The sequence below is a fragment of the Cervus elaphus genome, chromosome 26 (genome assembly GCF_910594005.1).
Source record: "Cervus elaphus chromosome 26, mCerEla1.1, whole genome shotgun sequence".
NCBI classification, from domain to species: domain Eukaryota; kingdom Metazoa; phylum Chordata; class Mammalia; order Artiodactyla; family Cervidae; genus Cervus; species Cervus elaphus.
In genome coordinates, this window is record NC_057840.1 from 16,417,641 (window position 1) to 16,432,828 (window position 15,188).

General features: G+C 39.2%; 1 protein-coding gene across 13 annotated transcripts in view; it reads right to left on the minus strand.

The window, feature by feature from the left end:
* Positions 1–5,844: 5,844 nt before the first annotated feature.
* Positions 5,845–15,188, minus strand: part of EPB41L2 (erythrocyte membrane protein band 4.1 like 2) — a 205,862-nt gene continuing 196,518 nt past the window's right edge. For 12 of the 13 annotated variants that reach the window (XM_043888100.1, XM_043888099.1, XM_043888097.1 and 9 more), the window contains one exon: positions 5,845–7,102. Coding sequence is in view for 2 of the 13 variants with exons in the window: in XM_043888098.1 (XP_043744033.1) it covers positions 7,088–7,102 (15 nt within the window). In the remaining 11 variants the exon portion in view is untranslated. Of the gene's footprint in view, positions 7,103–11,911; positions 12,750–15,188 lie in introns of those variants that run through there. The other variant, XM_043888093.1, reaches the window with a different exon arrangement.

The following is a 15,188-nucleotide window of genomic DNA, read 5'->3' on the forward strand; positions in this document are numbered from 1 at the left end:
AGCAGTTCTTCCGAGTCCCAAGATTTTGGTGGATGGTCTATGGACTGGATACTTAAAAACTTTTGTAACATAAACTTTTATAGAACCACGTCTACTCTGAAGGGCATTATTTTTTAACTAAAATTCTTCAGCATCATTATTACATAATTCCATGGAAGGCGGCATTATTCTGACTTTGGAGGTGAAGAAACTCTGGTAGAGATCAAACAAATAGCAAAAGATGAGTGCCTGTGGATTCCCACTGTGAGTTCCCACGTCCTCCTCTTGACACTCAGCGAGGCACAGAGGTCACCTTTTCAGGCCTTATTTCTGGCCCTCGGTTTGCTTCTCCCCTTTCTCAGCTGCTTTCGCAAATCCCATCATCATTGTGAGAAGCCACAACAAGAGCCTCTCTTCACTGGGTATGAATCATCATGAAGGCAGCTTTCAGCATGACACCGCTTGGAAACACTGGCCATTTGGTGAGAAAAGTAAAGAACACAATGTTCATGGAACTCACATGGAGAATAACTCAAGACCTTGCCTCCAACACCAAACTTCAGGGAGCATTTCTAAATTCAGAAAGAAGTCAACCTTTCACCAGCGGCAACCACCAAGCTGAGCCCCTGTGCCACAAAGCAGCTTCTCACTGGCTATTTCACAGATGGAAGCATATAAATAAATGTCGGTGCTACTCTCTGTGATGATCGAGAGAGGTGGAATGGGGGTGGGAGGCAGGCAAAAAAAAAAAGAGATTTCACTAGCAGGATTCTTTCAGCGAGAGCCCCAAAGAGCCAATCTAGGTAACTGAGAAGAAACATTTAATTCAAAGTAGTAGTTAAAACTACTACCTTGCTCATCACAGTTTCCTAGTTAATGTTAGCAAAAGACACTTAACATGTCCTAAGTGTAAGTTTGGTTATACTCCAATGTTTGCATATGAATCCAACAGGCTATTAGATTATAAAACAATGAATTTGTTCACCTGAAAGAAATGCATTTTATGTAGTGACATAGAAATATGCAAAAGATCATGTGGCTGATCCAAAGCAAGAATGCTATTCTCTGCTTCTCTTCCCTCTCCTCCCTCCCTCTCCAATTCTTCATATGCCTCCAATGAGTTATCGTCTCCATTTGCACTTATTGCATAATACGAAATTCACTGTTCAACTGGAGGACACTCATTTCTGGGTTTTATTGTATTTGATTACAAGGAAAATGTCTGCTGGGGCTTCCAGACTGAGGTAATTTAGTATAAGTGTGCATGCCATATGGAAGGAGTAACAATATTCTTTCAATTCTGGGAGGGATCTCGTTATAGCCTCTGGCAGAAATCAGCTTATGTAAAAATGTTTTCTTTGACAGAAGGCGTAGAAGGTTCGGCCACTAAGGTTTGCTCCAACTTCTCTTGGAAACAGGCACTCCCAAAGCCTGACTGATGACTCTGGTAGATGCATTCCACCACCTTTGCCCGAGCAGAGAAAATGCATCTCAACTACTATGGTAACAGAGGAGCTCTAAACATACATATTTTTAACATAACCCAGTTGTACAATGCAGGACCTGATTTCTTTGTTGCTGTTGGGTAAGATGAGAGTACAAGGAATTTCTAATGAAATCATGAGTAGAGTCATGAGAGTTTTTATATGCAGAGAGAAATAGAAACTAGTTTTCTCATGGAGAAACCAAGTCCAAGGGTTTTACTACCATCTGCTTGAAGGCACTGTACTGGATTTGATGAGTACAAATCCAGTACTCACAGACTGCAGCCAATCAGCTGCCCAGTCACATCTTTGCTCTCCACCTGCTAAGAGTCTAGCAAGTTCCTGCTCATGGCTGCCGTCACAGAGACCAGGCTGGCGGTCTCCTTAATATTTCATCCTATATTGTTCCTTCCCATGTGCCGAAGCATTTCATCAGGGGCCAAACATGCTCCTAAGTGGTCTCCCTTCAATAATTACTAACCTTATTTCTAATGTTCTAGTATCTGAATGAACTCTCAAATCCGTTTCCCCGACATGAGACTTTCAATAAAACAATGGATGCTGTAAGTGCTGTTATATTGCCATCTATTCAACAACAAAAATTTATTTTACAGAGCGAACCTAAAGCTGTTAATATCATCCATCTTGTTAACTGTGTCGGTAATTTGGAAATGTGGCCTTGGGACACCAAGTCCATGACTTTACATTCTAAGCTTAGACATGTTGATAAAATACAAAATGGGGCAGGGAAGGGCACACATCATGTTCTCTAAAGTGTTATTCACAATCCTTTAAAGAAAAAATGTATTTATAAGTAGCTTGACCAGGTAACAACCTCCAGTATTTTCTAGATATATTATAGTAGTAGCAACTGGAAAATCAAGGACACACACTTTCACACACCAACAACAGTTTTTCTTTGAAATCTAAGTTCTTTGGCAAAACTATAGCTCAAAAATCGTAACGGTGAAACACATTTTGTAAATTAATTTTCTGACTACTTATAAAAAGTTAGAATTTTTCCAAACAAATGCTCCTGAGTCTTGCTTTCTGAATTTATAATTAGTGTGCTTATCAGAAGCAGCCTCTCATTTTATCAGCATTTATGCAAAGGCATTCACCCTGGCAAATGAGTGACAGAACATAGACAGGAAGTACATATCTAAAAATTTTTATTTATAATTAGGGGACCAAACCAGATGATCCTAAAGGACATCAAACCCGAATATTCATTGGAAGGATTGGTGCTATGCTGAAGCTCCAATACTTTGGCCACCTGATGCAAAGATCTGACTCATTGGAAAAGACCCTGATACTGGGAAAGGTTGAGGGCAAGAGGAGAAGGGGACGACAGAGGATGAGATGGTTGGATGGCATCACCAGCTCAATGGACATGAGTTTGAGCAAACCCAGAGAAATAGTGAAGGATGGGGAAGATTGATGTGCTGCAGTTCATGGGGTTGCAAAGAGTCAGACACTACTTAGCGACTGAACAAAAAACACCACCACCACCAGATTAAAATTCTTTCTGTTAAGAAAATTCACATCCATATTCCCAAACTCAAATTGTTAAGAGCAGAGATTCCAAACCTTTATTAAGGCAATAAAGAGCCTTATGAGAATTTAGCGAGAGCCAGGAATAATTTTTTAAATCTCTAGGAAAAGTGAGTATACCTGTAAATTTGCATATATTGGGAGAAAGCCTAGACCCTTGGAGTCCATCAAGGAGTCTGTGGTAAGGAAGCCTGTAGTCAAGAATCTTAGGAAAAAATTGTGTTGCCTCTTACACTGGCCACCTTACTTACGATGGATGAGTAGACCATATCGGGTTTCTGACATTGCAGGGCTCACAGGAAAGTTGGGTCTATAGTCTATACAATTAAAACTTTCCCTAGAGGCTTCCCAAGTAACTTAGTCCATAATGGTACAGAATTCTATTCTGCAAAGTTCTCATAAGAACACAGCTCAGACTGGCAGAATCTCCCATTACTTACCTTTGGTGGATTAATTCACGCAGTGCTGTTAATACTCACAGTGGTAAACTTTTTGGAGGGCATTATTGTGCCAGGAGCTCCACTAGGCACATTACACATTTTACTCCATCTAACCATGAGAACATGCCTGGTGTGGGATGTATTACTACCCTCACTTCACAGATGTTTAAGTACCTTCATTGAAGTCACGCGGTTCAGTTACTCAGCATAAGGCATTGCAATGCCCAGCTGTAGGAGTCTAAAGCCTGTGTTTCTGAAGCAAAACATTTTATACAACTTGAAGCTACTATACACCCAATTTGGCATCATGACTATTCAGAGGGTCAGTGTTTTGGGCCCTGGCCAAGGATCAGGAGTTGGACACCTCGGATTTGCCAGCCGACTATGTTCTTTTGGGGTCAACTCCCCGCTGTGGCCTGATCCCAGCACATTCACGAACAGGTGCATGCGAGGATCCACGCAAGCCCATGTGGACTTCTGCAAATCCCGTCAGCCTATGCTCACTGAGTCAGCGGTGACATTCACATGTCCTGTGCAAGCGTGTAAGACCCTACGGGAAACTGACCAGAGCACTACACTCAGAAGAGCAATGTTCTCAAGACTGGATTTCATTTTAAATTATGGCGCTTTTATGGGATTTCTTAGCCTTTCATCATGGAATATTTTAACAGAATGAAATAATCAACCCCTACTTACCACCTCCTGGCTTTAGCAATTATCAACTCAGCCAATCTCGTTTCACCTAATGCACAACTCACTCCTCCCTATCCTCATGTTATTTTGAATTCTCAGATAATTATATGATGTTTCACAGACATCATACAATTTTATCCATAAGTAAGGGGAAAACTTAAAAGTCCACGCTGGGCAGTAGTTACACTAGTTTGCTTTATGACCGGGGTCCTGGTGATGATCACTCCATGAACTGTGGTCTATGCAGTGAGGAATGCTGTGTGCATCACAAAGGGAAACAGAAACTACTCATGACAGTGAAATGCCAAAAATTCACCAACTCTATGCTTTTTTTTAACAATATCATTTTTCATCCTGCTGTGGCCTGTGGAATATGCATTATTCTGTTTCCTGCATTCCACACGAGATCACTGGAAGGTTTATGTGATAGAGTCATAAAAACCCTATATAACTAAAAGGAATTATTGCTTGTCATCCTCAAATTATATTGCTTTTTGACTTAAGAAACAATTAGCACCTGGATGTCTCATAGCAGTGAACTGTTGACCTACATTCTTATTCTACCTCTTGGGATTTTAAGCTCAGTTCACACAATGAAAATTTAACATTCTGAGAATTATTTTGCAGAAACACAAAATACTAAAATAGAAGGTCTTGCTGTCATCATCACAGGTGGCATGATGAACATGATTCCCAGATGCTTCTTGGGTACCAAGCCCCCACAGATATTCTGAATATCTCTGGGACCCCAAACTCTGTCCTTGCCATCTCAGCTGCTAAAACTGAGCCCTGACTGAACTTGGCATTTCTGGAGCTGCCAGAGACACACTTAGTCTCCTATCACTGTAGCTATCATTAGAAATTTAGAAGGATGTGGTTCTCAAAAAACTCTGGCAATGTCAACCTCTGCTTTAAATAAAAAGGCTACATATACACACTTTCTGATGCAAATTATATTTAGAGTCGTATTTGGTTCCATTATACCTCTGTGGCTTGGCTTGCTGAGATAGGTTTCCCCAGAGAGGAGGAGTTGTTTATGTAATAATTCTAGAGAAAGCAAGAAAGATCTTTCACAAGGTGAGAGAGAATTCCATGGGAACTGATCCCAAAGAAGACAGCCATGCAAATTATATTTAACATGTTCACTTTAAATAACTAGGGAAAGACATTCTTCAGAATATTTTGAATGAAACATACCATACCATGTTGGTCATTTGCTGTATAATGCTTTTAACATTTGAAAGAAAATGAGTCTGGGCATAAGCTTCACAGTGAACCATCCTACTCAGAAACGGGTGCAGCCCGTTCTGCCTGATTCATTAAGGGTCAGTGGACTGTTAAGCAAAACTGAAGCAGAGGACCAGATTTTAGATGGTGCAGCTAAAATATTTCCTGAAACAAAACAAAAAATACACAAAGAAAACAAGCAAAAATATGCCTTGGAGAACTTGGACAAGCTGGGGGGTGGATTATGTAACCAGGCAGAAGGAACTGGCATTCTAAAGAGTAGATTTACAAACATTTGACATTGTTTTAGCCATTTGAAATTGGTGAAGCTGGCAGCAGCATGAGATTATAAAATATCTGAATAACAGATTTAAAAAATGCTACATCCCACAAAATACTAGAACCTCTGACTGACAGGAGGACTTGAGCTTATTTTTCAAAACCTTCATAAAAAAAGAAGTGATAAGTTTAGAGAATAAACAAACTTTATTTTATAACAGTATTACAGAAAGCAAAATATCATTTAATACAACTTGCAGCTGCTAGATATCTAATCTGGCATAACTATACATGGGGGCAAAGCAAAGCAAAGAATGTTCAATACAGTTAATACGTCCCTATCAGGTCTCTGGCATCAGCTTTACTGGTGTAACTTTCTTACAACTGTCAAAAAACCCCACCATGGCCCTACTCCTCCAACCCAGCATCCTCACACCTGTGAGTCATCACGCTATCTGAAAGAGATACACCTGCTTGATAAACAAAAGGTCAGTTTTTACATGGAGACAAAGGGGTTTAATACAAAGCCAAGTGTTCTACACAAGTGTTCAAATAGTGGAAAGTATGGAAATGTGGACATGTTAGGAAAGAAAGCACTAAGGTTTTTAAGCTGCCTGAATGTTTTAGTAGGAGGGGAGAAAGCGTTGCCTCTCCCCTCTGGTTTCTGGAATGCTGCCGAAGAGCCCGTGTCGGAGAAGGACGGGCACCGCGGTGCGGCAGGGTCTCTGCACACAGTGTGTGGTCAGCGAACTTCATCATAGTTCTCCAGTCCGCAGATTCCCAGACTTCCTGCTCCAAAGTAAAAAGTCACAGGACTGGAAAGTCAAAAGGGTTCATTATCAAAAAATAGCCCCAAGGACATTTTCAAAACATTAGAAAATTTTCATAATGTAAGAAACACTTTTAAATCTGCATTAACATTTTCTCATACAGTGTCTTTACCGCAAACTGAAAACTGTAAATATTGACTTCTAAGAACCCAGTGGGAAGCATCCGGAAGAAGGAAAGCCACTCTCAAAATCAAAATGAGTCACAGAGTCTCCTTTTCGCACAACAGCACCCGATCCAGTGAACAGCACCGTACCAGCTGGGGCTGGCTTTGTTCACTATCATTTGATCAAAATGAGTCACAGAAAGCAGGTAGTTGTACACAAAGTAAACAGGAAACAAAAGACAAAACTCTCTAACTAAAAAAACAAAAAAGAAAGAAAAGAAGTGATATTTAGAAGTGGTTATAAAACAAAACAATATATTAAAATGCGGGGGAATGGTATAGACCAGAGCTGTTAAGGTAAGGTTTGGTGTTGGCGTTTTAATTCTTCAGGCTTCTGGCCATTGGAACCAGTCGCGGTATAAATTTGCTGGAGCAGTGGTGTGGCATTAAGACTTGGAATGGTCAAAATTCTTCAGGTTCACAAAGTTGAGTGTTGTCTATAAAATGAATTTCTAGGAGGAAAATAAAACAGAGAGAGAAGGCTTAAATATTCCAAAGACAGAGGCTTGGGGGGAAAAAATGTAAAATTCATTAAATTCCAAATGAAGTAATCGACAATTTCTATTTGCCTGGTTCTACAGTAAATAGTACTTTACCAGAAGACAAACATGAGAATCTGATTCGCTCTTGAGGGCCTTAAAATACCTGGAGGATTGACGAGCACAGTGGAAACAAGCGGTAAGTAAGAATCTGACCAAAAATTTTAACTATAAAACAGAGGTAATTCATATAGTAAAAATCTAAAAAATATATTTTTAAAACCAGTGTAGGTTTCAAAGTTAGTTTCAAGAAAGAAGGAAAAATAATTTTGACTTCATTGAAATGAATAAAAGGTGCCTCAGGCTAGGAGAACAGAATGAGGAAAGATGTAAGAAAGGGAGAAAGTATATGGTATTAGGTTGGTGCAAGAGTAATTGCAATTTTGCATTGTTGAAATTTGCCATTTGATACTGGAATATATCCTTAAATAAATGCAGTTATGTTATACATCATTTTAATGTGCATTTCTTGCTTTATGATTTTTGCTAATGACTTATTACTTGCTGTTTATTTATATTTATTTTAGACTATAGAAATGATGCTAGACAAAAAGCAAATTCAAGCGATTTTTTAATTCAAGTTCAAAATGTGTCATAAAGCAGCAGAGACAACTCACAATATCAGCAACATATTTGGCCCAGGAACCGCTAATGAACATACAGTGCAGTGGTGGTTCAAGAAATTTTGCAAAGGAGATGAGAGCCTTGAAGATGAGAAGCATAGTGGCTGGCCATCAGAAGTTGACAATGATCAATGGAGAGGATCACTGAAGCTGATCCTCTTACAACTACATGAGAAGTTGCCCAAGAACTCAATGTTGACCGTTCTATGGTTGTTTGGCATTTGAAGCAAATTGGAAAGGTGAAAAAGCTCCAGAAATGGGTGCCTCATGAGCTGACCAAAAATCAACAAAATCGTCATTTTGAAGTGTTGTCTTAATTCTGTGCAACTGCAATGAACCATGTCTCGGTCCAGTTGTGACATGAGATGAAAAGTGGACTGTATACAACTACTAGCGACTGCCACCTCAGTGGCTGGACAGAGAAGAAGCTGCAAAGCACTTCCCAAAGCCAAACCTGCACCCCCAAAAAAGGTCATGGCCATTGTTTAGTGGTCTGCTGCCAGCTGATCCACTGCAGCTTTTTGAATCCTAGTGAAACCATTACATCTGAGAAACATGCTCAGCAAATTGATGAGGTGAACCAAAAAGGGCAATGCCTACAGCCCCCATTGGTCAACAGAATAGGCCCAATTCTTCTCTACGACAATGCCCAACCATACACTGCACAACCAATGCCTCAAAAGTTGAACGAATCGGGCTACCAAGTTCTGTCTCATATGCCATATTCACCTGACCTCTTGCCAACTGACTACCACTTTTTCAAGTATCTTGACAACTTTTTTGCAGGGAAAATGCTTCCACAACTAGGATACAGAAAATGATTTCCAAGAGTTTGTAGAATCCCAAGGCATGGATTTTTATGCTATAGGAATAAACAATTTTATTTCTCATTGGCAAAAATGTGTTGATTGTAATTGTTCCTATTTTGATTAATAAAGATGTGCTTGAGCCGAGTTATAACAATTTAAAATTCAGGGCCCGAAACCACATATTACTTTTGCACCAACATAACAGTTGAGTATACAGATTATGGGGTGGAGGACAGGAATGAATAAGGCAGGGGGTGGGGGAGAGAGAGGACAGTGGAGGAATGGAAGTGATGGGGGCTAAGCCTTGGTATGGGGAGTAATCAAAGGCAAGAAAAAAACACGAGATCTACTTTTTAATAACAGACTGAGAAGTATGAGCTTGATTTACCGGGTTGGTGGCAAAGTTAGTTAGGGCTTTTCCAGAAAGGTACTTTGTGGCCAACACAATAAAACATAAAAATAATGAATTCAGAGAGAGCATTCAGACAAAAAATAAAAAGCAGTCAACTATCCATCTACTGCAATGACTTCAGAATGAGTCAGGGAACCAGGGGTGGGCCAGTTGACATAAGGCATGACAAACCCAGAAGAGGAGAAGCTTGGCTCTGACTGGAGACACCAGAGGAGACTAACAGGTGTGGAATCTGGGACCTCAAAAATAGCAGAATGAGAGGCCTAGAGCCTGGGTGAGGTCATAAGATTAGGGATGTAGATCGGCAAGTTGGCACCAATGGACACATGAGACCAACCGATGGAACCAGTCTCACGTGAGTATGTCTTGAGGAAGCCAACTATCAAAGGTAGGTAGGTAGGAGAGTGGACTAAAATAAAGTGGACAGGGAGGCAGACAAAATGTAAGGATGGTGCATTGTCTCTGCAAGAGAAAGGAGTTTTAAGAAGGCAATTGTTTCACTTTCTATTTCAGCTTGGTTGAAATTTTTGGCAAATGGTAGGTGATTAGAGAGGGCAGTGGAGAGCAGTAATTAATGTCCTTTCCAAGAAGCATTGGTCCAAAGTCAATTAGATTGTACATTCTTTTGATTAGATAAAATTGCCTTGTTTTAATGAAAAAATTTCCCACCAAGTAGATTTATCACAGATATTAGTATAGCCTCTTGATTATTCAGGACAGATTGCCTAATCGAATTCACAGTTCCCCACCTTGCTGTCTGCTCTAGGCTATTTCATTACTCAATAGGACTTCTGCTTGATTATAGGAAGGGGGAAAAAAAAAAATCAATGGAGAAAACAGTCTTCTTTTTTTTAGGTTAGTAATCATGAACAGAAATGTGGGGGCAGTAAAGGGGTCAGCTAAAGCTACCAATCAAATTTATTAGAGCGTAATGTGACCTTTAGTTGTGCTGTTTGTCTATTCCTATTTTCTTTCTTTTTTTTTTTTTTGAGAGCTTGTAACTCTGTTTTACTTAGTGAACAAGTATCATTTGTTGAACACAACTTCCACTCTGCCTAGCCTATGTTACAGAAAATAAACCCCTGGAAATCTTCATAAAGAATGAAAAGTAGTATTATATTCTCCACTTTCTTCACACATTTCCAGGACGCTTTATTACATTGAATCTGTTTTCACCAAAGATTAAATTTTTAATTTGTAAAAGAAAGCTAAAATTAAGTCTGTTTCAGTCATTAGCAGACAAATAAGAATCTAGGAATATACAGAAACTGCATCAAAGAGATCTTGGTTTCAAAGAACTTCAACATTTCTTGAAATATATGTAAAGAAAATTAGTTACCCATGTAAATCCAAATATCATGTACTTTCATTTTTTCACAATCAAACCATTAGAAAGTAAAATAAATCCATTTCTTTCTGTATTACAGAATGACAAATGACAGTATTACAAATGACAAGTATTACAAATGACAGCCTTAATGTGCTCTTAGGATTCCCAACAACTTTCAGAATCAAAGAAAATTATTTTTACTGTAATTTTAATATTCACTATATTTTTTTCTCATTCTTTAAAAAACTATAAATTGAGTAACTCTGAGTTAATTAGATATTCAATGTGTCAGAACATCCCAGTTCCTTACTGTTCTGGATGAACAGGAAGCAATTTATAGTATGAAAGATTTTATTTACACATTCACCTATCTTTTTTTACAATTTTACTTATTTATTCATTTTTCTGGGTCTTTGTTGCTGCTCGGGCTTCTCATCACAGGGGCTCCTCTTGTTGTGGAGTGTGGGCTCTTGGCTTCAGGACTTGCGGCTCCTGGGCTCTAGAGAACAGGTTCAATGGCCATGGTGCACAGGGGCCTAGCTGCTCCACGGCATGTGTGATCTTCCCGGATCAGGGATCCAATCTGTGTCTCTTGCATTGGCAGGTGACTTCTTTACCACTGAGCCAATCAGGGAAGCCCTCATTTATCTTTTTTTATTGTGTTCTGCATTTAAACACCTAGAGAAATATATTCCCAAGTACTAAACATCCAGCTTTTGAGCTGGGAAGAAGAAAAGGTGGGACTCACCAATGCCATTAATACACAAGCATCTGACATTTAAATTTTTTCTGTCTTTTTAGCAGGGGGAAAAAAAATAAACAACAGAACTTTATTATTTTGCCATTTTAAACAAACTACATTTTGGGTCTAAATAATTTATTACATAGCCCAATCAATCTGAAGCTAGGCACGGTTCTTCATGAAAACCTGTACAAGTTTTAAAAGCTTTCTTAAGTTTTGATTCTAACTCACAGACATAGAATTCTGGATTGTCAATGCAAATTGACACACATTAATTATAGCATTAATTCAACCTGCTTTCACTTTTTGACAGTGTCATAACATTCACCTTGAGTTTGGATATGGTTCCAACAGTTAAGTATAAGTTATACTTTATGTATTTGAATATTGGTCAAGTAAAAACAAAAAACCAAACTGCTATTTCCTTGCTTCAGTTTCCCACCCCTGGACTACACAATGTCAGTGAACATGGCTACTAAGTCATATTCCCTAGCCTGTGTTCCCCTCTATCAGTCAATGAGAGAACAGATCAATGCAGCCTTTTCATCTGATTACAGGTCTAACTCTACATCTCAATTTTTCAAGCATACATGCTGGTTGCCTACTTTGCCTTAAGTCTTCATGTAGGGTCCAGAGAATTCGTAAATTTATCTTTCTCAGTGTGCCTGATGAGTGTGGGCAATCAGCCAAGCACAGTGCTACAAAATTATCTGAAAGGCACAAACTTAAAGAGTTTCCAGAGATGGGGGTTCACATGGCCTCAATCTCGAGCATGCTCTACTCCAGAAATGGATTCAGTACACAGCAAATATGCACTTTAAAAAGATCATCCTAATGATGAGTGGGAAAGCACTCATCCAGAGGGGAGTCTCAATAAAAATGCAAAACTGTGGCCTTTATCTAACACAAAATAATGCAAGAAAATATAAAACCTTTCAGGATGATGATGACTCAATTATTATACCAGAGGGCAGTAATATAGCTGAGATTTAAAAAACATGAGTAAATTATTTCTGTAAGGTAATGCAACTATTTCAATAAAAATGAGGCGCATGTACTCAAGTGTGAAACAGTTTTAAATATGATAGTTTATGAATTTCAGTTATTTCTAAAGTTTCATTTTATTCTTCCTTGGCTCTCAATTTGCATTTTTTAATTTTAAAACAGAATTTTCATTGTAAGACTGTAAAACCCTAGGGCCAAAAAACACAAGTATGATAAATAATCTATTTGGTTAGACCAAGAAATAGTCAATTCTTACAATGCTTGTATTACCACTATAATTTAGACCCATCAGTTCTCCAAGTGTGGTCTGTAGACCTTGGGGGTCACCATGATTCTTTCAGGGGGTTATAAAGTCAAAGCTATTTCATAATCATCCTAAGACACTACGTGCCCCTTTCACGGTGTGAACACTTTCAGTGATGATGCAGAAGCAATGGTGAGTAGACCTGCCGACGTCTTAACACGGGCCAAGGGAGTGACACCAAACTGCCCAAAGTCACCGCATTCTTTACCACCAAGCACGCACAGTGAAGCAGAAAGCCAGCTGGTCAGTTTCTCTCAAGGATGTCCTCGGTGAAACGGGGAAAAAAATCTCAGTTTTTCTTACATCTCCACTCCAGCGTACATCTTTTTAATATTCTGTGTGATGAAATAAAAACGCATAACACATTCCCTCTGCATACAAAAAGTGCAGCGATGTCGAGAAGGAAACTGAATTCATATGAATGCATGAACTGTGAGCAGAAACCACTCTGGCACTGGATTTCTGGCACGCATTTTCTTGAAAATGAGATGAGCCTGTCACTTCAAGGAAAACAGTTGACAGAACTTGATACCAATGATAAAATTCAAGTTTTCATGTGAAAATGATAATTCTGGAAAACTGTATTTCGGGCCCCTTGAGCTTGATAGCTCCTCTATATTTAAAGACTCTTCTAACGAGATCGGCGGCAACCACAGATCTTTTTACTGTCTTAACCATTTTGCCTTTTCCAGGACGGCACAGAGTTAGAGTCATACAGTACATGGCACCTTCTCAGGCTTCTTTCACTAGGCGATTATTTTTAACTTAATATTTTGAAAACTGTTTAATTTGTAAGTGGCAAATTTTAATCAATAAAATTCACATAAAACACTCTTTGGACTACTTCAATAGTTTTTGTGTGTTCTGAGACCTTTGCTTGAGAACTACATCTATGGAATCTGCTTCCTGACCTACTGCTGTTTCCTGTTCTCACAGATGTTTGTGTGACTGCTGAACAGAGAAGGAAAAATGAAATCTAGTGTCTTTTCCTTTTCAGTCAAATGGCACAAAATGCCTCTTCCACAAATAATTGAGCAAAATACCTCTCCCACAAATAATTTGCATCTTTTGGTTTGCCTGAATACATTAATGCTATGTGGAGGCCACTTTTCTCATGAGGTTTGCATGAGGGTTTTCTTCAAAGCTAACAGTAAGCTTTCTGTTAGAGCCTTTATGCACATTCCAGTCACTCTCCCTAAAGAATTACTACACATGGCAATTTTGGAATATCCTGTCAAATGAAAGCAACATCAATTCTACCACATTTTTAAACATAATTATTCTATAAAATCTATAAAAGTTTTACTTGTTCACTTAGCTACATATTGCAGCCTCAAAGACATTCTGTCCAGAATACATTTTTCTAAAATGAGGTGTGCTTCAATTACTGAATCGGCCAAAAGTTCATTCAGGTTTTCCTATGACATCTTACGGAAAAGCTCGAACAAATTTTTTGGTCAATGCAATCCACTGGTGGAAATCTATATTTGAAAGATTCCCATCATGAATCCCTCAGAGCAAAGCAATATGCAGTGTGGAGTCAAACTGACTGAGGATCAGCTCTGGCTTTGCCAGGCACCGACAGTATGACTGGGTGAGGGAGGGACTACCTCTTTAGGCCTCAGAGTTGTCATGTACACCCTAAGTGACTGCAAGAACTAACTGAAATAATACGTGGTAGAGTCCTTCAACAGAGCTCAGCATAGAGTAGGCACTCAATAAATGTGAGCTGATACTATTACAATGGATTTTCACATACACCTTATTCCTGGTTTTACTTCCAAACTCAGTTCAAATCTACTCTTAAAGACAGAGGTCCTGTTCCGTTTTTCCATTAATAATTGCCTTAACCAATATAATGGTTTCTTTACAGAGTAATTCATTCAGTCAAACATTCGTTCAATCTAATCCTGCATACCACTGATAAAGGATGGTGCTAAAAATGCTCTTCTTCTTTGCAAATGACCAACAGAGCAAAGTTTAAACTGAGATACTCACGTAGAGTAACTCTGCCATTTGCCTCTGCCAGTCTGTCCAGCCCCTGCTGGGAACGCCAGCCCCAGCCCCATGTAGGACCTGCTTCTCCTGATGTCCGGCCCGTGGTTTTCCTATGTGCTCTCTCCTCTCTGCCCAATATGTGCGCCGGTGCTCCCCGCACTCAGCACGTGGGAAACTTGCCGCTGCCGTCATGGGGAGGTCTTCCCTGACCTGCCGATCAGAAACAGCTTCTCCTGACAACTTTCACGGCCCTTTCTCAAGGCTTCTCTTAAAACACTTTTTTTAAAAACCATATATGTTATTTGTACACTTGTTCCTATGCATTTTCTCACAACTATCACAGCCCCTTGAATGTAGTATGTCCCCAATGTACATTAATGAATCCACGAAGTAACAGGGACTAACCCACAAGGCAAGGCTGAAAAGCAAGAGTTGGGAGGGAAAACACAAACAGAATTGTATCCTATCCCTCGGAAAAAGCATTACTGGCCTGTCCTCACCATTAGTTTCATCTGCTGATTTAAGTGGAAAATTTTCAGGCTCCTTTTTCTGTTCTCTTTTGTTGAATAACTACTTCTGAGATATCCCAGGAAGACTCTTAGTTCTTTAAAACACTAGTTTTCCTGAATCTCTGCAGCTTTGACAAAGATTTCTAAGAGTAGTGAGTATTTGGCCCTAAAGCGAGAGGCAGGTCTTCTGGTTCACTCTGCCGACTTCAAATCTTGTGAGAACTGGATTTGAAAGCATTCCACAAAATCTTAAAGCTTCTTTTAAAT